The following is a 22993-nucleotide window of genomic DNA, read 5'->3' on the forward strand; positions in this document are numbered from 1 at the left end:
TGTGTGTGTGTGTGTGTGTGTGTGTGTGTGTGTGTCATCAGGTTGGTTGGTTGTGGTCTAACTAGTAACAGAACTAATAGCTCAGGGGAATATAAAGACAATACAACTAAAAATCAGTCAGCGGGGGTCACTTTGGCTGTGACAATGAGTTTTCTGTCCACTGCACTAAAATGGGGAAATCCCCCAGTTAGCCATAATGTTCGGGGTCTGTAAAGCACTTTATAATTGAGGACTGTGTGGAGGAGCCTGTATGAGTCCGGTGGTCCACCTGACTCATACAACCTGATTGTCCGTGTCTGGCCGAGTGTACTCAGCAGTGCAATCAGCTGAAATTTGTGTCATTTTTTTCTGTTCATTTCATAACAGGATCCAGAGTCCACATTATTATCAACATTCACCCTGCAGAGGGAGAGCATCAGGACCAAGCCGGGTATCGTGGGTCTTGGTTTTGGAGAAATGTCCTACCTTTCTTTCATCACAGCTGTCCCATGGCAGACGTTCTGTTGACTCACTGAGAGAGACATCAGTTCAGAAACCCCAGAAAGACTGAAACTCATTGAAGGAGTCACAGTCTTTAGTAATAACTCCCTCAGTCCTGTAGAAACATATATAATTATGTACACAGTTGGTTTTAGCACATTGGGCTTTGCTATTTTAATCTGGTTTCTTTTATTGTGTGGACAGCAGCTGCGTTAGTAACAAACTGAGATATTAGAAACTACAGGCAGTCAGTGAGTGAAGAATACTGTGAGAACATCTTCATTCCTCAATGATTCATCTTCAGTTAAAAGTTTGTTAATGAGGAGATATTGAGTGCAAGAATTTTTGTAATTTGGTGTTACTGTCCTTACGGTCGTCAGGAGAGACAGAAACATGCTGCTGTCTGCACATATTCAACAATCAGCTCTGCACAGGAGCTGAAGGAGAGCCCAAAATCACACTAATGTCTGCATTTTGATTTTGTTACATCCGAACACAATGATGGCAGAAGTGCTGCCACGTGTGTGGCCACACAGAGAGGACCAATGTGTTTATTTGGTAGTTCAATGAAAGGCTTCAGTTAGTTGAAGTGAGAAAAAAGCGTGTTCACGTTGGCAGCTTTGTCTTGTTAAACAATATTTGAAATTTTAAAAAACACACAAAATGCTACATTTTTGGAGATATTTGTGGGAGTTTTCTTGCTTGTTTTTTGTACCCCTTGAACACTAAAGTGGCCCTCCAATGAGATGACAGCGCCAGCAAGTTTGAGACCCTGCCATCTGCCTGTTTCATCCTTTTTAGTCACACCAGCCCTCTGCATGTGCTCCTTAACTACATCCATGAACCTCCTCTGAGGTCTTTTCCCGCCTTCCTACCTGGCATCGCTGTCATTGTTCACTCCATCCACTCTGCCTTCTCTGCACATGTCCGAACCATTTCAACCATAACTCTCTAATATTGCCTCCAAATCACTCAACCTGAGCTAATGTTCTCATTTGTAGCCCACTCTGGTCACTCCGAGTGAAAATCTTCCAATCCACCACTTGCAGCTCTGCCTCCTACTTTTTTGTTGGTTAGTTGGTTGGTTGTTAGCGCCACCATCTACAATCCAGCATCTTGTAGACCTGCACCCCTGACACTCAGTTCCACTCTGCCTGCACTCTCTTCTTCACCTCTCTTGGCCTCTGTCAGTTGTTTTGAATGGTTGACCCCAGGTCTGGTTTCACTAGCTGTACTTGCAGCTTTGCTGTTGCACCTCTCTCCCTCTCATTCACACACATTTATTCAGTCTTGTGCTTCTTAAGGACTTTTTCTTTGCCCCTGTCTCTGTGTGTCGCCCTCTTTCTGCGGTATGTATGTATCAAATAAAAGAAACATTCACCTGGGTCATTTTCCATGCCTCACCCCCTTTACTAACACTTTGAATAACAGAAGCTTTTGGCTCCGCCTTCGCTACAGTCGCAGAGGGCTTATAAACCAGGCTCAGGCTGAGCACAGCTTCACCCACGCAGCGGACACTAATTCTTTTGCGGGCTCACTGAGGCTACACACAGGACCGAGTCATGGAAAAAGATGGAAGACCCAACTGGGACAGCCCCATGCAATTTGTGCTGGCCTGTGTATCATATGCAGTCGGACTGGGAAACGTGTGGCGGTTTCCATACCTCTGTCAATTACACGGCGGAGGTAAGTCCGTGTGACCCTCTTTCACTAAATCATGAGCAGCACTTTCTTGTGCCTTTAAGTAGAGGGAGGTTACCAGGTTTATGATCATGTTTGATGCGCACAGAGTGTATTTGATTTGAAATGAAAAATCTCAATACACTCTCTCTGTCTTCAAAGATTCAGTGGAAAGCAGTGATGTTGTACATAACGGATTTTACTCACCTCAGCTGGTAAACGAGTTACTACAGCCATGTGTCATGTAAACGTCCGTTTATAATTTCTCAATACCATTGACTGAATTGTAAGTAAGTAACTTAATATTCTTTAATTGGTGTGAAGAGTTGTTGATTAAGATTTTATCAAAGGGGGCGGGGCGTTCCGTGGTAAATTTCCTATGGAATCCTTACCTGACTATTGTCAGCTGTCTCGCTGCTGAAAACAATAATAAAAGTAGATGACGGTCATTAAGCGTTCGGAGCGAAAAGCAAATAATAATAATCAGAAGCGGTTTGGAAGTAGGCTTGTTTAAACAGACTCCGTGTAAGTGTGAGAGTGCGCAATTTAAAGACGGACTAAAATAAACGCAGCGCAAGCATTCAGACATTTAAAGAAGAAAAAATGTTTTCGGCTCTTCCCTGGAAATGTTTCCAACATATGGCACTTTGTGCCGGGGTGTTTGTTCCGATGTTTCTCTCTGACTGCCAGAATCTGACTCTGTGCGTCACCCTTCATTTACTGTGCGGATGTGGAATTTTTCAGCGTCCTACTACGTACGACAGTACTGTGCTAGTGACCGACACCATAACACTTTTTGTCTTGACAACAAATCACCTTTGTGAGTGTAATTAGAAACTCGGCACACTGTGCGTTGCAGAAGGAACAACGTGAAAAGATGTTTCACACATACAAGGTTGACCATAGCCAAGCACAGATAGATGGTCTTCTGCCAAGTAGGGAGACTGGTGCCAGTTGGGTCAGGGGTTTGTTGGCACACTGTAATTCTCCAGACTGCTCAGAAGGGTACCACCATAAAAATGTTAGTTAGAAATGCTTGTCCTCAGCCACTTACACAAAACACCTGAAGGTCACAAGAGTATCAGGTGAGGACACAGACAGGGGAAAAGAGTGGAAACCAAGTTTATAGCAAAATGCATTGATTTTATTTGGGGTCATTTTTGACCCCACCTGTGGAAGAGTGTAGGTAGGTATTGGTAGATTGTGCATCCAAGGGTTAATATGGCTCCTATCAGCTTAGAAAGTGTGCTTCTGGTTTACACTCATGGGATTCTTAAAATGCTATGGTTGTATATTTTTTATAATTATTTATAATTGTGGTGATGTTTATATAGCAAATTTGTCCACTGTATAACATTTGTACTGTATTCACCCTTCATGCTTTCAGGGGGGTTCTTAATCCCATATCTCATCATGTTGCTTTTGGAGGGGTTGCCCTTATTCTACATGGAGCTCGCCATTGGTCAGAAGATGCGTTTAGGTAGCATCGGGGCATGGACTTCGATAAGCCCGTATTTGGGAGGATTGGGTAAGTGCTTGATTAAAATGAAGTCACAATGCATTTACTGCACACTTTTAGCTACACTTTTGGAAAACTAGAGGTGTTATAAAGGAGTACCAAGGAGAGCCTTTCTGGTGTCAAAACAGTAAGCAGTTTGAATGTTGCATTACAAGAAGCTAAAAAGGAGTCTGTGCAAAGGAGCTACAGACAGAACTTTGTAGAGTGCTGTGAATGAAAAACACCTGGGCTTTGTTTAAGTTTTAATCTTTCAAATGAACAGTTGAATTTTATGTAGACAATTTGATTTCATTTTATTTATATAGCGCCAAATTACAATAACAGTTGCCTCGAGGCGCTTTATATGCAGGTACCCTACAATAGTACAGCAGGTATAAGTAATAAGTGTCAATGTGAGATTGGTGATTTTACTTGCTGTTCTTCTCTTTTAGGGCTTGCTAGCGTTGTGACATCCATGTATCTCTGTCTCTATTACAACGTCATCAATGCATGGAGTTTCTGGTACCTCTTTCATTCATTTCAAGTGAGCTGCTAATTTTCAAACTACTGCAGTTTTTTCAAACACATGCTACGTTGTTGTAGCTCATTTGGATGTAACACATCTCTGCTGCTCTTCATGTTTATGTCAATTGCAGTCAGTCCTGCCCTGGGCAGTATGCCCCATAAATTCAAACCGAACGGGACCTACAGAGGAGTGTGAGGTGGCTACACCCACCCAATATTTCTTCTACAGGGAAACACTGAACATCTCTTCTTCTATTGAAGAGAATGGAGGCATTCATACAGGACAGGCACTGTGTCTCGTGCTTGCCTGGGCAATAACCTACCTGTTCATTGTGCGAGGAGTAAAGTCAACAGGAAAGGTAAGGAGACTCACGAGTTTCTGTGATACATATCAGAAGTGGATATGAGCACAACAATCGCCATCATGAAAATGCCACTTCATAAATTTTGATGCCAAGTAACATAAATGCATTGTCACATAATTAAATGGTAAACAAACCAGTTCTTATATACCGCTTTTCAACTCTGCCTGAGCACTCACAGTGCTTTATACAGTATAACAAGTTAACAGTATAAATCTTAGGCTGCAGACCCAAAGAATGACAGAATTCCCAATCCTAATGAGGACATATATCTTTTTTTTAAAAGTCATATCAACACAAAAACAAGGAGCACAAAGCTGAAAACCACTCAAGGCAGTCTTACATATGTGTTTAATATGTGCATTGAAGGACATGTCCTGGTCCAAAATGACTCCAAGGTTCCTCACAGTGTTACTGGAGGCCAAGGTAATGCCATCCAGAGTAAGAATCTGCTTAGATACCATATTTCTAAGCTTTTCAGGGCCGAGTACAATAACCTCAGTTTGATCTGAATTAAGAAGCAGAAAGTTAGCGGCCAGCCAGGTCTTTATGTCTTTAAGACATTCCTGCAGTTTAACTCATTGGTGTGTGTTATCTGGCTTCATGGACAGATAGAGCTGGGTGTCATCTGCATAGCAGTGTAAATGTATGCTATGTCTTCTAATGATGCTGCCTAAGGGAAGCATGTATAATGTAAACAGAATTGGTCCTAGCACTGAACCCTGTGGAACTCCATAATTAACCTCAGTGTGTGAAGAGGACTCTCCATTTACATGCACAAACTGGAGTCTATTAGATAGATATGATACAAACCACTGCAGCGCAGCACCTGTAATACCTACAGCATGTTCTAATCGCTCTAATAGGATATTATGGTCGACAGTATCGAACGCTGCACTGAGGTCTAGCAGGACAAGCACAGAGATGAGTCCACTGTCAGAGGCCATAAGAAGATCATTTGTAACCTTCACTAAAGCTGTTTCTGTGCTGTGATGAGCTCTGAAACCTGACTGAAACTCTTCAAATAAACCATTTGTCTTTTAAAATCACTCTTTCAAGATTTTTTTGAGATAAAAGGAAGGTTGGAGATTGGCCTATAATTGGCTAAGACTGATGGGTCAATGATGGATTTTTAAGTAACCGTAACAGTTAACTGTTTTAAGTTAGTATAAAAAGTGGCTGTACAGAATGTTCCATCTGTGAGATGGTTATGAGTAATTAGTTCTCTCAGTTCACTGTACTTAATATGAATCTAGCACAGTTCTTTGCGGTGTGGTGGAAGTGGAGATGTTCCTAGATATGGACCAACAGCAGCAACTGTGTGATGTTATGTCAATATCCCCCAAAATCTCTGAGCAATATTAACAAGCCTTCTATACCACACAGCATATGGGCTATACCCCATTAGTAGCAATGTGTACCTAATGGAGGATTTGGTGAATGTAATTTACAAATAGGGGCTCAGAGTAGAGCAGCTGCTGCTCCACATCGAAAGGAGCCAGCTGAGGTGGTTCGGGCATCTGACAAGGATGCCCCCTGGGCGCCTCCTGGGTGAGGTGTTCCAGGCATGTCCCACCGGGAGGAGGCCGAACCAGGACACGCTGGAGAGATTATATCTCTCGGCTGGCCTGGGAACGCCTTGGTATTCCCCCGGATAAGCTGGAGGAGGTGGCTGGGGAGAGGGAGGTCTGGGCCTCTTTGCTTAGGCTGCTGCCCCCGCGACCTGGCCCCGGACAAAGCGGATGAAAATGGATGGATGGATAATTTACAAATATTTTCTAAACCAGCAGACCCTAGTGCCTAACTAAAACATACTGTAACACAAAGTTACCAAGTTATGATAAAATTCATAAACATTCCATCATCACACTTACACATTTGAACTTTTCTATGATTGTGCTGGTTGGCTTCTACAGGTGGTGTACTTCACAGCTACATTTCCTTATCTGGTCCTGTTTATCTACTTGATTCGGGGTGTGACTCTTCATGGTGCCATCAATGGCCTCAAATACATGTTCACACCCAAGGTAAGAGTGTCTAGGAAATGTGCTACGCAGATAAGGCTCTTCAGGTTTCATACTTAGAGTGGTTTATCTTTTATGTGTATGTACATTTGTCTGCTTTTAGATGGCTGAACTTGCCAATCCTAGAGCGTGGATCAATGCAGCCACTCAGATCTTTTTCTCCCTCGGTTTGGGTTTTGGCTCACTAATAGCCTTTGCTAGCTACAACCAGCACAACAACAACTTTCAGAACCAGGCCATCGTTGTCTCACTTATCAACAGTGGAACCTCTATCTTTGCCAGCATCGTCACCTTTGCCATCTATGGCTTCAAGGCTACTCTCAACTACGAGAACTGCCTGGACAGGTATGTATGTTTTGTGCTAATGCAGGGTTCCCGCTACACATGCAAGCATGCCTGTAAATTTACAGGTGTGTCCCTATAGGCGTGATATATTATACGGTTCAACAAGTTATTACAAATCCAGGCATGTGTACTTCAATTTCCAAAATTCAGAATATCACACATGCTTTGTAACATGCTGTTATACTAGCTCATTTTTAAAGAGGCTCTTTGTGGCCTCAAATCCAACTGAGTAACATAAAAAATACCACAAACTTTATCTTTGAACCAGTATTTTATATGTCAAAACAGCCAAATTTGCATGTTGTGATATGATGTTACAATTATAAGATCAGGATTGTAACAGTGTAAAACACTGGCATGGAAAATGACTTGTAAATGACTTCTGGTTAAGAATACAAGCTGCAAATGACAATATTTAAGGCAGAGTGAGTAAACTATTGGCCTTAATTGGCATCAAAATATCTTGAATAAATCTTTTTTCCCAAAAAAAAAAAAAAAAAAAAAGGGGATTTTTTTCTGTTATGATATTTGTGAAAATAACGTGTGTCAGCTATTATTTTTAAACCATTCACCAAGCTAATCCCATATCAATACTATCCACATCAGCACAGTAGGGTCAGCAACATTTATGTCTTGTGCAGGAAAAGTTTTAAATTCAGCATAATTCAGCATTCCCGGACCATGAAACTGCAAACGCATTTGTATGGAGGTCAAACAAGGCAGTCTACATCAGCTTTTTGGACTAGCCGTGCACATTACATTAGCTTGTTGGAGATAATACCAAGGACGAGTTTGTTTTAAGGTTAAAAAAAAAAAAATCAAAACAGCTGGTGCCCCAAACCCAGAAGCATTTGAGGTTTTAGTTTTGTTTTTCTTGGGTTTTCTTTTCATTCAGAGTGGTTTTAAATACGTCATAGAAGTCTTAAATCTGACTGACTTTGATGAAAGAAATGAAATAAACCAAAACAAAACGAACAGTATAAGTGAGCGTAGAGACATATAAATCTGTTTGGTTTGTTTTTTCACTTGGACCCTAGACTACAGTTTAAACATAGCTCTGGCCTGTGGGCATAAAATCAAAGCTAACAGTAACATTAGCCACATTAGCCATTAGCCAAACACAATGGATTTTCCTATTGTTGTGGGGACATTGCATCAAAATAAAAGTAATCCACTGGGTCTTCAGTTCCTCAGATGCCGGGAGTGCGTGAAGACGTCTGTGTTTGCGCTCGCAGCCAACAACTGAACATTTGGTGAGTTTTGTTTGTCGCTGAGACATTTTAGTGTTAGTTAGCTAAAGCGACTCTAGCAAGAAGTTAATAGCAGTCGGTGATGCAGGTGCTCAGGGATGGAGAGTAGGTCCTGGTTGGCCATGCTAGGGCAATGTCTGAGACCAGTGGCTGCAAAGTTGTGAGATCACAAGCTTATGGAAGTGCAACAAGGGCTCCAAATGAACAGTGTTTATTACTGTCATCTAAACATCTTCATGCAAGTGCTTCTACAATGACATGTATTAGTGCTTTTACATTGAAACCATTTTTAAAAAGTTTTCTTTAGAATCAAGGTGAGGTGGTACAAACACATCAATCGTTCAACCAGGACGCTCGAGTAATGCCTGGACCAGTTGTTTGGGACCATGGTAAAACTGCGGTTTAGTCATTGTTTGGTTAGGTTGATGAACCGAAACTACTTGGTTATGTTTAGATTTAGAGGTTAGCATAAGGCTTGGAGAACAAAAACTACCCGGTGAGGATGAGGAACGAGTATGGTTTTGATTCTGTTACATTATTAACAAAGTTACAGACAAGCTCAACAAAACTTATCTGAAAATGACGACACCAGTGTACATTTTGCACTTCTCCAATAAAGATTACATTGAAATGAAGCTGTATGTTGTGATAACAGCTGACACCATGTTCATCGAGAGAATAGTCTGTCACTGTATTCTGAAAACAGGCTGTGTGCATTTCTCTGTCAGTTGAGTAATTTGGTACTTTAACAACACAGCATGTTGCTTTGCTTTATCATTGAAAAGAAAAACCCAGAAATGTTCTTTCTTTTGCACAATAGGACTTTGGACCTAGAATCTGGTATACAGAACATGTGTCCAGTGTTAGATCACTTAATAACAAGACATAACAACTCTGAACAAATATGTGTGGTGTGGTGTGGTGGAGGGTTGGGTGGATGGGGGGGATTGGAGTTGATAGTAGTTGGGGGTTAGTGGTGGGGGGCTGGTATGTGGTGGGGGTCAAAGTACCATCCACATGAATGCCAAAACCCAACAGAACATTGTTTTTCATTAACATAAGTGTCATTCACTACACCTGCCAGTGGTTGGCAGCAAAACATGAAGTGAATAAATGCAATGATTTTACAAAAGTAATACAAAAAAGTAAGAACGAAATGATTGCTTTTTGCAGTTGAAACAACTAAGAACAAAAACAGTTAAAACTGTCTCTCATCTGCCGCAAAAACATAAGTGGACTGTAAACTTAGTTCAGTATCACATCAGTTCCCAGTCTAATAAAGGAAACACTTTGTGAAATACGTCTAAGTTCAACAGGTTGCAAAATGGCCTGTGCAATCATTGTTGAAGGTCAGGGTTAATTTGTGCTCCTTTTTCTTCGTTTTCAGAATGCGCCTTCTGCTGCTAAATACCTTTGATCTAGCAGAAGACGCCATCAGCATGGACAGCGTTCTCGAGTGGACTGAGAAGCTGAACACAACATATCCAGAGCAGTTTGCCCAAATTGCCGACAAAGTAAGAGAGGGAGAGTGCAACCTGGAAAAGGAACTAGACACAGTGAGTTACACTCATCTACATACAGTAACCACACAGGAAACACTATTCAGTTATAAAATAATGGAAAGTTGGAAGTTACTTAAATCGGGAAGAAAAAGAGAAACGATAAATGATCAACGTTTGTCACCCAGAGTCTGATCGAACAGTCAGGTCCATACGTTTCTGGACCATGACACAATTTCTGTCATTTGGCCTCTGTACACTACCCCAGTATATTTTAAATAAAACAGTGACGATGTGATTGACATGCACATACCACTGCAATTTAAAAAAGCTTAAGATCATGAGCTGTTCCTTTTGTCTGTCCAAGAACAGTGCATGCTATTTAGATGTTTTCTGACAATCTAATCTGCCCTTTCTGTTTTGAGGGTAACCACTACCGTATTTTCCGCACTATAAGGTGCACGTAAAATCCTTTAATCTTCTCAAAAATCGACAGTTCGCCTTATGTATGAATTCTGGTTGTGCTTACTGACCTCGAACCGATTTTATGTGGTACATGGCGCTCAGAAATCTGTCAAAAATGTTTTGGTACGACTTTGGTAAACTATGAAGCCGCAGCGCTTGATGGATTGTTGGAGCGTTACAGCTACCGTAGTCAGGAGCCTCGCGGAGTAATCTGGATCCTAAACTCCGTCTCTTCAGGTCCCCAAGTCAAACAAACACTGCAGCATCACTGAGAGTTACAAACTGTCTAAATTCTTTCATCTTTAATAAAATGATCAGTGTTGCTGCTTTACCAGGTGTAACAATTAAGTTTAACATCCAGGCATCCATGAAAACAGGATTTATTAAAAGGATGAACACTAAATTTTTCCACTCGATAAAAGTTAACGTGAGGGTTCCTGATGGTTAGAGACAAATGCAATCGCATGGCAAGATGCTGTAAACAGACCAAACTTCAGTCAGGAGAACAACTGAGATAATCCATCCTCAACACGAGGTTAGTCATTAATATACTGCAACAACATGGGAATAGAGCAGCTGGAGAGATTTCAGCATTAGTGAATCAATGGTAGGGAAGAGGAGGAAGCAAGAAGAATGAGTTGAGTAAAGTTTGACTTATCTGACTGTTTTGTTTACCTCAATGCACTTTATAATCCGGTGCACCTTATGGTTGAAAAATACGGTAGTTTGCACTTTCCTATAAAGCCTCTGTACATGCATTGATAAAGGTAACCAGGTGTACCAGACTGCTGATTTGACCACTCCTAAGTTTTTGCCGTCTCTCTTACAGTTTTATTTTAGTTCTTCATCTTAATGATCTCCTCCTTCACTTTGGAGTTCAAATTAAATCAAATACAATTTGTTGTTGCGAGGTACTAACTAAACTACAAAAACACTATGCACCCTCTAGTGTCCAGATGTGGAATAGCATTTTAATACCTGAAACTGCCACAGTCCAACAAGAACGTTTAAATGACAGGTTAACAAATACAAACATAAACAAACAAACGAAAAACTTTAAGTTTGGCAGTTTTCTCTGTTTGTTTTCAATGCCATGTTTTAACAGATAGCTATTTTCAGCTCTTTACATGGACACTAGGGAGAAATGCAAAAATAGAGCACACAGCATGAGGGGATGTATGACAGCGATGTGACACTGGAGACTTAAAGACACGACATAATTAGGGAGATGGAACACACCAGGGAACACAGAGGAAGTAAAACTGAACAAAGAGACAGACATAAGTACAAATAAGGACATAGGGACAAATAAGATGGGAAGTAACACACACTGAGACCCAGACTAAGACGTGAACTAGACACTGGGACTAGGGATAAACAGATACATGACAGACTGGAGAGACAAAGGATGAAACAAGACAAGAGAGGAAACATAGACAGGTAGACAGAACGCAGACCAGACAGAGACATGACTGAGCTGAGGGACAGACACAGAGACATGAAATAGATGGGTAAATAAACACAGAGACGAGACTGACTTTCACAGGAGACGCTGAGAAGAGAAAAACAGAGGCGTGACAAAGACACAGAAGGAACCTAATAATATCAAACAAGAGACCATGAAAGACCGATAAACCCAGAGACACTAAAATGACTCAACTCAAGACTAAACCATACGAAGTTTGAACTTCAATCATCTTCTGAATGTAAAGGAAAGAATCATGAATCCAAAATAAAACTCTAAACACTGTGTCAAAGAGCCAGGACAGAAGCTGCCTGCAGGGCTGAACACGTGTTTGACCAAGCTGATCAAAAGAATAATCATTTATAATAATAATAATAAAATAATAACATGCTCCTCAGGCCCCTGTTTGTTAACTGTCAGTATGTGTTGTTTCTTTAATCATCCGTCCATCCAACAACACCAAACAACTCAATTTGACTGCTTAAAGCACAAATGTGTTATTGTAGACTTGGTCTCTCTGTGGTATTATATCACTTCCTGTTCCTGTTACAACACACAGTGGTTTTTGTGTATTTTTCTGTGTAGCCCATTTAATTAAAAACCTGTAGCTAATGACTAAACATACCACTGCTGCTGCCTGTCTGTACAACCCGATATCAAACACCCCGATCCACAGTGCCCATTTCACGCTTTGCCTCCAAAACGTAAAATCTACACGTTGCATTAAGTTGAAATAAGCTGCAGGACCAGCAGAGGGAAATATCTGATTTCAAGCCAACATGAAAATAATAACAGGAAAGCGTTTAAACAGACAATATTAACACATTCGCATGTATATCCATATTAGCCGTGACGATGCTGGGAGCCTGGGATCTACTTTGTACGTTACGATTTTGTGGCTTTAAATATATTTTCTCCCCCTGCTGGTAATGCAATTTCTGCATGCAGTAATGCAACTCATGCATGTTTGTCTCTCTCACGTTTTAGAGAGGCAAAGTGTGAAGTGGGCACGGTGGGCCGGCGTGTCTATTACACATTTTGCTATGATACTGGGTTGGTACTTTGCATATTTACACTCCACCCTGGCTGAATTGTAAAATATTATTACTTATTTAGGTTAAAAATCTTTACTATATTACCAAAAATTTTAAAAGCACCTCAGTACACTGTATTTTTGGAAAACTGTGCATAATATTTCTGCAGGAAACATGTTCCCCATCAGTATGATATATGATACAGTACATCGTCTCCATGTTCACAGACAGGAAACCTCTTTACTGCAATTATAATTATTGAGATAAGGTTGTGGCATGTGCATCCACTTATAGGTATTTTATAAGAATGAATGATCTCTGTGAAGCGTGTCTGTATGAATAATACTTCATAAAGAGACATTTTGAAGTCATTTTATTTGACATGTAAAACACTGACACTAAATTCAGTTTCTATTTCAACTATAAACTCCTGTTATTTTTGTTTCAGGCAGTAGAGGGGACAGGCCTGGCCTTCATAGTGTACAGTGAGGCCATTAAGAACATGCCTTTGCCCCAGCTGTGGTCTGTACTGTACTTCTTCATGCTCCTGCTGTTAGGAATGGGCAGCATGTTGGGAAACGTTACAGCCATCATCACCCCGTTACGTGATTTCAAGATTATGTCCCGCATGAGCAACGAGTTGTTCAGTGGTAAGATCCATACTGATGTTGGTGGAGAAGGTCTTCGTACTTTCTGCTGCTATGTATTCTCACTGAACCGTTGCCACGCTTTTCCTGTCTGTCTGGTTGGGTTACAAACACACTGACGGTGGTAAAGAGCAGCATTTATGTTTATTGCAGCTATAAAACTAGTTTTCAGCTGAGTGCACAAAGTTAAATAGAATTCAAAGTAGTAACTTTGCAATGCTCCTACTTCCTACGACAGGCCGTGCAGATATTATCAAAGTGATTCTTTATGGTCCTACCATTGTGAGAAGGCAGATGTCTGGGAATGCCAGGAGCTTTACGCTGTGTGAGAATTTGGCTTTTAGAGCTTTGAGTGTTCAGAACAGAAAGGCTTTATAATAGTCGGTGTGTAAAGCAGGCAGGATTGGACCCAAGCACAGACACACAGCTTCATTGCTGGGTGCCAGAAATACTAAACTACAGCTCGGAGGAAGAGGACGGTGGGAGGCGCAGACATAAATATGCACGCGAGGCAACAAACCACAGGAGTGAACACAGCTGAACATGATCTAACTAAGGAGACAGGGGTATACAGAGCATTTATGCATTTACAGCACACATTTAGCTGCAATAACCAACTCTCCCCATCGCTGCACATCCTCCCAGATGCTCGGCCAGTAGAATCAGGCCATGATTCGATTCCAGAGTTTTATCATAACCCACGGGCGACCGTGGCTCAGGGGTTGGGAAGCGCATCAGTAACCGGAAGGTCGCCAGTTCGATCACCGGGCTCTCTGTCCTGGTCGTTGTGTCCTTGGGCAAGACACTTCACCTTACCGCCTATTAGTGATGGCCAGAGGGGCCGATGGCGCGATATGGCAGCCTCGCCTCTGTCAGTCTGCCCCAGGGCAGCTGTGGCTGCAACTGTAGCTGCCTCCACCAGTGTGTGAGAGTCAATGAATGAAGCCTTGAAAAGTGCTATATACATCCAATCCATTATTATTATGTGAGCAGCCGAAATGATTTTTCGGGTGGCTCGTTACATCCATCTATGTTTGTGTTTTTTCTGCCAGCTTTTCAACACTTGAAACTGGTTGTGTTCTTCTGGTGTCTCAGTCACTCGACACAATCTGTCTCCAATGAACACAAAGTGCGTTACTGTTACATCAGGGCACACTGTTTGACCATCAGTTTTCATGACTTGGTCAAAGGCTGAGTATAGGCTGTTATTATGACACTGCTGCGGTGGAAAACCTATTGGAACCAACATGATCTCCTGTGAAGGCCCTGCTACGTCCCACAGAATCAGTGTCCGATGGCCCCACACCATAGCTGAGTGCAGCAGAGACACCGCATGCCTCTACCAGCTGTGAATGCACCACTGCGCACTGCCCCATTAACTTACTGAACCCAGGCCAGTCCGTTCCATAGCGGGAGATGCCAAGACACAACAGAAGAAAACAGATTATTGGAGAAGAATGGCGGTGCTGGGACTCTTGGGGCCCTCTGGGGCCAGGACCGGCCAAGCTCCTGCCACTGGCTAAACAGTCATGGCAACCTCAAGGCTTGCCTGCCAGTGACTGCAGACCCACTTCGTTGTTGCCAGGAGCTCCTCCACGAATCGTTCTGGGAACACCGTGTCCAGCAGCTGAGCCGCTCCTGGTACAGGGCCAGGCTGCAGCCACCTGACCAGGATGTGTCCTTCAGTGTGCATATTAAACCAACATGTAAGACTGCGTTCTTCCATTTGTGCAACATCTCTAAAATTAGAAATATCCTGTCTCAGAGTGACGCTGAAAAACTACTTCATGCATTTATTACTTCCAGGCTGGACGACTGTAATTCATTATTATCAGGAAGTCCTAAAAACTCCCTGAAAAGCCTTCAGCTGATCCAAAATACTGCAGCAAGAGTCCTGACAGGGACTAGAAAGAGAGAGCAGATTTCTCCTGTTTTGGCTTCCTGTTAAATCCAGAATTCTGAAAAAAAGAATTCTGATAAAAAAGTCAGAAATCAGACTTTTTTATCAGAATTCTTGAAAAGAAGTGAAAAAAGGACGTGTCCCCTTTTTCCCCCAGTGGCCCTAATCCTCTTTGTGACTGGTGTTGTAATTTGGTGCACCAGTGACTGAGCTTTTCTTGCAGGTTTGGTGTGTGTGTTCTGTCTGCTGCTGGGCCTGGGCTTCACCACCACCTCAGGGAATTACTGGTTTACCATATTCAACGACTACGCAGCCACTTTCTCTTTGCTGTTCATCGTCCTCATTGAGGTCATAGCTGTTAGTTACATCTATGGAATTAAGAGGTATGTGCTGTCATTGTGATTGTGTCCACATTTGTTACTGTAGATTAAAACCTTTTTGTTCTGGCTATAAATAATGTACTACTACTCTACTGCTGTAAAATTCAATAATCGATACGAGCATGTTTTCTACTCTCTTTAGGTTTGAAAAAGACATAGAAGACATGCTTGGTCATCGTCCCAACTGGTACTGGAAAATCATGTGGGCAGTAACCAGTCCCTTGCTCCTTATTGGCCTCTTTATATTTTACATCATTAACTACATCCAAGGAGGGACACCCACTTACCAAGCATGGAATAAAGAGCTGGTGAGTTCTGCTTTCAATATTCCCGACGTGTAGACATTTTTACTTTCTCCTCAACAGACAGTATGGATTATCATTATTAAAGGTTTGGGTTAGGTCATGTTTAACAAAGTCTCCTGTGATACCGTGCACTCCAAAAAGGAAATGAGTGGAAAAGTCTGGTGGAAAATGGCAAAAAAAGATGGCGTAGTGCACTATTAAATAGGATCGTTTAGATTTAAATGATGCTGTGAATCGACGACTTCCAAATAGCTCAACAAATCAAGAAGCAAAAGTAAAGGAAATGTTTTTTTCATTAGCTCATCCAGCCAAAGGACCAAAGTCCGTCTGCCATCCAACAAGAATCTGTACTCCTCCTACAGTATTGATCTGAAGTTTTAAATTGCACATAATTATCATGTAAGTTTTTTTTACCCAAACTGTGCTCAAGACCAAGATTTGTTGTTTCATGAGCAAGAATGAATCGCTTTCAGGAGCTCCATGAATTCCAGTGTGAAGTATTCCACAGTGAACTGTTTGTGCGATTATAACACAGTGGAAGCGACTGGGAATGGGAGCAGCTTCACCACCAAGTGGCCACATAAAATCACAAAGCGGATGCTGAGGTGCAAAGGCTGCCATCTTTCTGCAAAGTCAATCTCTACAGACCTCCAGATATCCCATAACCTTCAGACTAACTCAAGAACATTGCACAGAGATTAATGGAACGAGTTTCCATTTGGGCGATCGTGGCTCAAGAGTTGGGAGTTCGTCTTGTAACTGGAAGGTCGCCGGTTCGAGCCCCGGCTCGGACAGTCTGGGTCGTTGTGTCCTTGGGCAAGACACTTTACCTACCGCCTACTGGTGTTGGCCAGAGGGGCCGATGGCGCGATATGGCAGCCTCGCTTCTGTCAGTCTGCCCAGGGCAGCTGTGGCTACACCTGTAGCTGCCTCCACCTGTGTGTGAATGTGAGAGTGAATGAATAGTGGTGTTGTAAAGCGCTTTGAGGGTCTCGAAAAGCGCTTTATAAATGCAATCCATTATTATTATTTCCACGGCCGAGCAGCTGCATCCAAGCGCAGTGCAAAGTGTCTGAAGCAGTGATCTCAAAGCTTGCTGAATGTTTGGCAATCCAATGGACCAGTCTGTTTTGGTGGTTACTAGGAGAAAGGTACTGTGTAACGTTTGGGTGGTGTGGGGTTGTTTCCCAGGAGCTGGGCTCAGCCCCTTAGTTCCTGCAAAATTCCATTAATGCTTCAGCATACCAAGACAGTTTGGACAATTTTATGATCCCAACTTTGTGGCAACAGTTTGGGGATGTTCAATGAAGAACAAGTATCTGTCATTTCATTTATTTACTTATAAAGCACATTTAATAACAAAAAAGAGTTGACCAAAGTGCTGTACAACGTAATAATTAAACAATAACATTAACATCATCAAACAGGTAGGAAGATTTGAATAAAAAATTGGTAACTCTCATGCAGTATAGCAGTGGTTCCCAAACTTCTTTTTGTTAGGCCGTCCTTTGTTTTTCAAGAAAATCTTCAGGCTCTAGAGGGCGTGTAAAGCTGCAAAAGGTCAGACAAATAGTTTGTTGCTTGGCCATTTAGCACTTTATAAGTCAAAAGATTTTAAAATTGAATTCTAAAACGCACCGATGAAGAGAGGCGAGCGCCGCGGTGATATGTTGTCTCCTTACACGGGTCAAGAGGCCGGCTGCAGCGTTGTGTACGAGTAGAAGCCGTGCCAGATTGGACTGACACCAGCGTATAGCTAATTAATCTGGGGCATAAAAGTTACAGCTTGGTCCAAAAATAATTACTTCAGTTTTGTCTCATTAAAGGTAAAAAAATTTGAGACCATCCAGGTTTTACCTTTGTCAAGGCATTTGAATAAAGATTCCATGGGAGTGGTGTTTCTATTGTCCGAAGATAAATCTGGATGTCGTAAGAGTGAAAGCAGATATTATGCTTCCTAAAAATTAGGCCTGGGGGAGCATATAGATTGAAAAGGGAATTGGGCCTAATATGGAACCCTGCGGGACACCACAAGTAAATGGAGCTGTGGAGGACGTAAAATCATCAAAGTCCTCTCGGAGAGGTAGGACCGAAACCATTCCAAAGGGATACCTTTGATATCACATTGCTCCAATCGCAAGATCAGATTACTGTGGTCAACGGTATCAAAGGCTGCAGTTAAATCTAGAAGCAGGAGCACAGCTGAGCCACCTGAGTCGGTGATTAATAAAATGTTATTAACAATAACAGACTGAAGCAAATCTATCATTCAAGAGTTTGAATTCCACCAAAATCCTAATCAGACAGAATTCTTGGAAGCACGGGGATATTTTGATATAGGGAAGGAAGTTTGATGCCATCCATGTACACAGAGATCAAACTGAAAATTAGCAGTCAAAAAAGTAATTAAATGAATCAGAAACAGGAAGAACACCCTTCTGACACAATGTTAGTGATGACATCGGATACTACTTTGGCAGAGTTGGCTGGAGTGTAAATGAGTAATCCAGTGTAACAGCAAATTTATTTTTAAACTGCACTGTCATGTTCTCTTATTTTATTCTACAATTTTATTTATAACGTGTTGTGATTTGGATGGACACGTGATATTATTGTACAAGCAGAATCCACACTCGTCAAACTGAACATCAGTGATGACATTTTTATTCAGCCATACCTTTCACATAGTTATGAGTCCTTACCAAGATTAGGGTGTGGATATGTTTGCAGCTGTACCGCTCTACAGACTGTAGCGTTGATAGCAAAAGTTTCTGCTAATGGTGAACTGTATGTGTGGCTTCCCAGGGTGAATCAGCAGTGACGGAGTACCCCGCCTTTGGTCAGGTCTTCATCGTGCTGCTGCTGGTGTCGTCAGTCAGCTGTGTGCCCCTCACAGCTCTGTATGCCTTCTGCAGGAAGAGGAAAGATCGAGCCTCTGAAAAGCGTCCATCTGCTGTGAGCACAGTGTCAGTGTAGGGACCAAACCTGTCCTGCTTCCTGGACCTCTCCATATCTGCACTTCAGCTGAGCAGCAGGAGTACAGTATTTCCTACCTAATCCAGAGTGTGTGGTGTTTGATTTGAGTTTCACCTTAGCGACGGCCCTTTTGGACTGTTTGTCTGCAAAAACGACGTCGTTCCAGTGTTGCCGTAGTAACAGCTTAGGCGACATCAGACACAGGCCTTCTTTGTTCAGAATACGCTCCATATTTCCTTTGAATCTGTTGTATTATTTGTCTCAGTATTAAAGTCAGACGTCTGTCAGTACATTCAGAAGAATATCCTCTAAATCTCAGCTGTGGAACATTATTGCTCACAGATGTAGTTTGTCTGACTGTCAGATGTTTAAATATAGTTGTAATTTGGTCATTTGCTTGTTGTTATTTTTCTAAATAGTTGTACGGTATTATGAATGTATGTACATAAGCTACTGTGAGTTTTAAATGTATTGTTTTAATCATTTTTCCCATCTTACACACTGTAAACATGTTTTAAAGCAGTAGTGCACAGAAGTGAGCACTAAAATATCGTAGGCATCAAAAAAGGAAGTCCTGTCCTATCACACTATAACATCGCACTATAGTGGACTTTTTAAATTATTTGGACTCGCCTGTTTCTGTCTAATAAGAATAGTGACTGGTTAAATTCTCACACACATGCTAGATTAGAGCCTGTGACAACAATCTCATTACAGAGGTCCTACTTTCTGTTTTGAAGTATCTTTGAGCAAAGTGGTGTTTTTGCATCACTACCAAAAATGACACTTGATTCAAGACTCGAGCTGGACCTGTTGGACTGCACAACAGAAAGCCGAGACGTATCAAACCACATCGGCTGATTTCCTTTCTTTCTTTCTTTAAGGTAAATATGATGGACATATCAGTCATTGGGTTTTCCTGTCGTCGAATTAGAGCTGGCACTGAATTATGTGTGTACGAATTATCTGCTTTCTACAGGATTTTTGATAACTAGTTTTTTATTCATTTTAAAAGGGCTGGCAGCTCATTGTGAACCAAAATACCTGTATGAGCCAACAGTGCTGTGCCAAAACACAATTGTAATAAAAAAAATTCTCTGTACATTCCCAAATATGTCAAATGTGTATATACTGTTGGATATGTGTCATCGAATGACCGAATAATTGGACTAATCAAAAGTGTGATTTTTGCTTTTTGTGCCAGTGAGTAAATAAATGATGAACTGTTAGTTTTCTTGGACATAAAGCGTCTTGTAAGTCACTATGTTGTCTTTCAGCTTCATCTGAAATTTATTTGGGGGGTTTTGATTAAAGAAGTAAGACATTTATGTGCGTGTGTGTCTTTTAGAAGACAGACGTCTCTTTTTTCTTGATGGATTCTGTCCCAGTACATCTGTAAATACCGAGTTTCAAACTGCTTCTTATATAAAGCCAGTTGACCTTTAACCATTACAAACATCAATGGAGTGATGTTTGTAATCATTTGGACTCAGATGTTGCATACTGCCACCTGCAGGTATTCATAACTGACTGTAGGAGTCAAATGTAAACTCCACAATAAACTCCTGACCTTACATGAAAATGTCTTGTCTGTTCCTGTGTCTTGTTTTTATGGACCTTGTTGCATCTAAATGTTCATGCATATTTCATATGAGATGATGAGATGAGATAGCCTTTATGTGTCAGTTGCAGGTCTTTTACCCACAACCGAGATGACAGACCTTGCCGACCGTACATACAATACAAACATCACATTGGGGAGACAGGTCAGACCAGGTAGCGAGAAAAAAAACATCGAAATGTGTAACACAGAAGGATAATACAGGAATGCACAGATATCAACACACCATAGCACAATAAACACAGACAGCAACGTGGGAAAGAGTTCCAGTGTGTACACCTGATCTGGGACCGCTGCAATCTTCGACTGCGCCTCCAACTGACCCGATGTCCACATCAGAGGGGAGGTAAGCGTTGGAGGTGGCGTTGGATCCGGGGTAGGGAGGGTGATGCGTCAGTGAGTGCTTATCAGTATATGTCTGTGTGTGTGTGTCCATAGTTCAGCTGAGACAGTGTCCTTCGCCCTGCCAGGCTAAGTAAACAGTCTTCCAGCCAACCCAGCCAACCTTGTAGGGAATGGGAAGAAAAGACTAAACACAGTCGTTATCAGGGAGTTTTTGTTCAGCTCCAGCCTTGAGCCCACAGCTGGCGCCGAAGGGGTAGCTGGATTATGATGGTGATTTTTCTTTTGCGACAACTCGTGAGAATTTCAAAGCTGTTCTTTAACACTCCGACACTGGTCTCTCAATCTCCCGTTGGAGAACCGCGAGCTTCCCCATGATGGTATCAAACTTGCTGGTGTTTTCATTCTTGTGCTCAGAGAGCTGATTACTCACGACTGCAGTGAGCTGCTCCACGATGTGATCCAACGTTCGCTCAGAGGTGTTATTCTGAGCAGGCCTCTCCTTGATGTATCCCAATATACGCTCAGAGGTGTTGTTCTGAGTATTCACAGCAGCTGCGTCTCCAAGCTCTTAACCATGCTGCTCTCAATGAGCCCGTTCTGAGAAGTCGCGCCTCGTCCCACCGTTTCAATCCCAGCGGGCAGCTTTGTGGGGGTTTGAACAGCCGGTTCGACTTTCTTAATCCTCCCATAAGCCAGAGCCAAGCCAGCTCCGATCAGCAAGAACCCTGTTACCATGGTTCCGAATAGGTAGATATCCTCAGCGTCCTCGATTGACAGTCCCGCCAGGCACACGATCCTCCATGTCTGCCACCCGTCCATCGTGTATCCGGCAGGGAAAGTCCCTCCAGGGCACTCGGGCTCTCCCGAGCCCAGACTTCTCGTTGAGAAAAGGGAGTCAATAGCATTCAGAGACCAGTTGATCAAATCCATAATTCTCTTTAGGTTTTAGAAACAGACTGTGAGACACTGTTCCATCCTTGTTATGGAATACATTTTTATGAACTTCAGTTACAGGACAGGTGGTTTCATCGGTCAGGGAGGCGCTAACCTGTCACAGTTAATAGGGAGTTTTTCCTTCTCACTATAAGTGTTTGCTCTTGTGCGGTCGTCTGATTGTTGGAGTGTTCTTTGTAGGATCTTTCACTTATAATGTAAAGTGCCTTCAGACAACTGTTGTACTGATTTTGCTCGATATAAATAAAACTGCAAGGGTTTAGAAATATGCTGAAAACTAAATATCAGCAGGTCTACGACACGATGCTGACATTCTAAACATGGGGTAGCCGTGGCTCATAAGGTGGGTTGGAAAGTTGGTGGTTTGCTCCTCGCTTGAACGTGCAGACTGGAATAGCTATCCATGGGCAAGATACTAAAGCCTGAGCTGACGCACAGTGATTGTGTGAATGTGAAACAAGGTGCATATACAGAAAAAAGCACTTTGAATGTCTCTTATAGAAAAAGCATCGCCAGCTACAATCCAACCGGTCAGTTTTACATGAGTCCTCGTGATGTTGTTTGTCAAAGGATTTTTGTATTTTCCTTTCTTCTGATGATCATGATGCACCATGATAGTATCATTGTGCAGAGTCACACTGCGTGGGGATGTAAAAAATGTCAGCTGTAAAAGTGTGATCTGGCTCACTGAATCCCAATACCTGAACACCGATTACACATTGATGGACACATTTATTTATTAATGTACTGTTTTTGGTGTACTGAAACTATTTAGCAGCTACTTTATACACACGATACCTGACAGCCTGTTTCTCTAAAGTGAAAAAATAAAATGTCCATACCCATACAAAGACAGTGGGAAGCTGTATTTTATTCTTGGTGTTTTGCAGGTTTGACCTGTGGGGGGTCGCCCAGCATGTTTCTCTTCTTGAACATTCAGGTTAATCTGATTTGGTATTTTAAGCTTCCTTGTTTCGTCATCAACTGATCCTCGTCACAGCAAATTAGTCCTTGAGTACACCGAGGTAATTGTTGTTATGAAATGACACTGTATACAGAAACCTAAATCTAATTCAATGTAAACAGTATGGTATTACTGTTACTCCTAAAATCCTTTTGTTGAACAAGAGTGAAATCTTTGATTAATTACTGCCACGATTAGTCCACGACTAATTTAATAGTCGACGTGTCGTTTGAAGCTTTGTAAAACCCCAAAAGACGCAGTAGTAGGATTTAAG

The 22993-nt window shown here is 41.9% G+C and overlaps 1 protein-coding gene across 1 annotated transcript; it reads left to right on the plus strand.

The window, feature by feature from the left end:
- Positions 1-1996: 1996 nt before the first annotated feature.
- Positions 1997-20404, plus strand: slc6a20 (solute carrier family 6 member 20). The gene is made up of 11 exons (XM_005752869.1): positions 1997-2166; positions 3548-3688; positions 4111-4202; positions 4315-4542; positions 6462-6572; positions 6673-6914; positions 9552-9720; positions 13076-13277; positions 15398-15557; positions 15697-15862; positions 18665-20404. The coding sequence occupies exons 1-11, from the start codon at positions 2043-2045 to the stop codon at positions 18833-18835; spliced, it is 1806 nt and encodes a 601-aa protein (XP_005752926.1). The 5' UTR covers positions 1997-2042; the 3' UTR covers positions 18836-20404.
- The last annotated feature ends 2589 nt before the right edge of the window (positions 20405-22993 follow it).

This window comes from Pundamilia nyererei, unplaced genomic scaffold, assembly GCF_000239375.1.
Source record: "Pundamilia nyererei isolate P.nyererei 1_Seehausen unplaced genomic scaffold, PunNye1.0 scaffold00387, whole genome shotgun sequence".
Classification (NCBI taxonomy): domain Eukaryota; kingdom Metazoa; phylum Chordata; class Actinopteri; order Cichliformes; family Cichlidae; genus Pundamilia; species Pundamilia nyererei.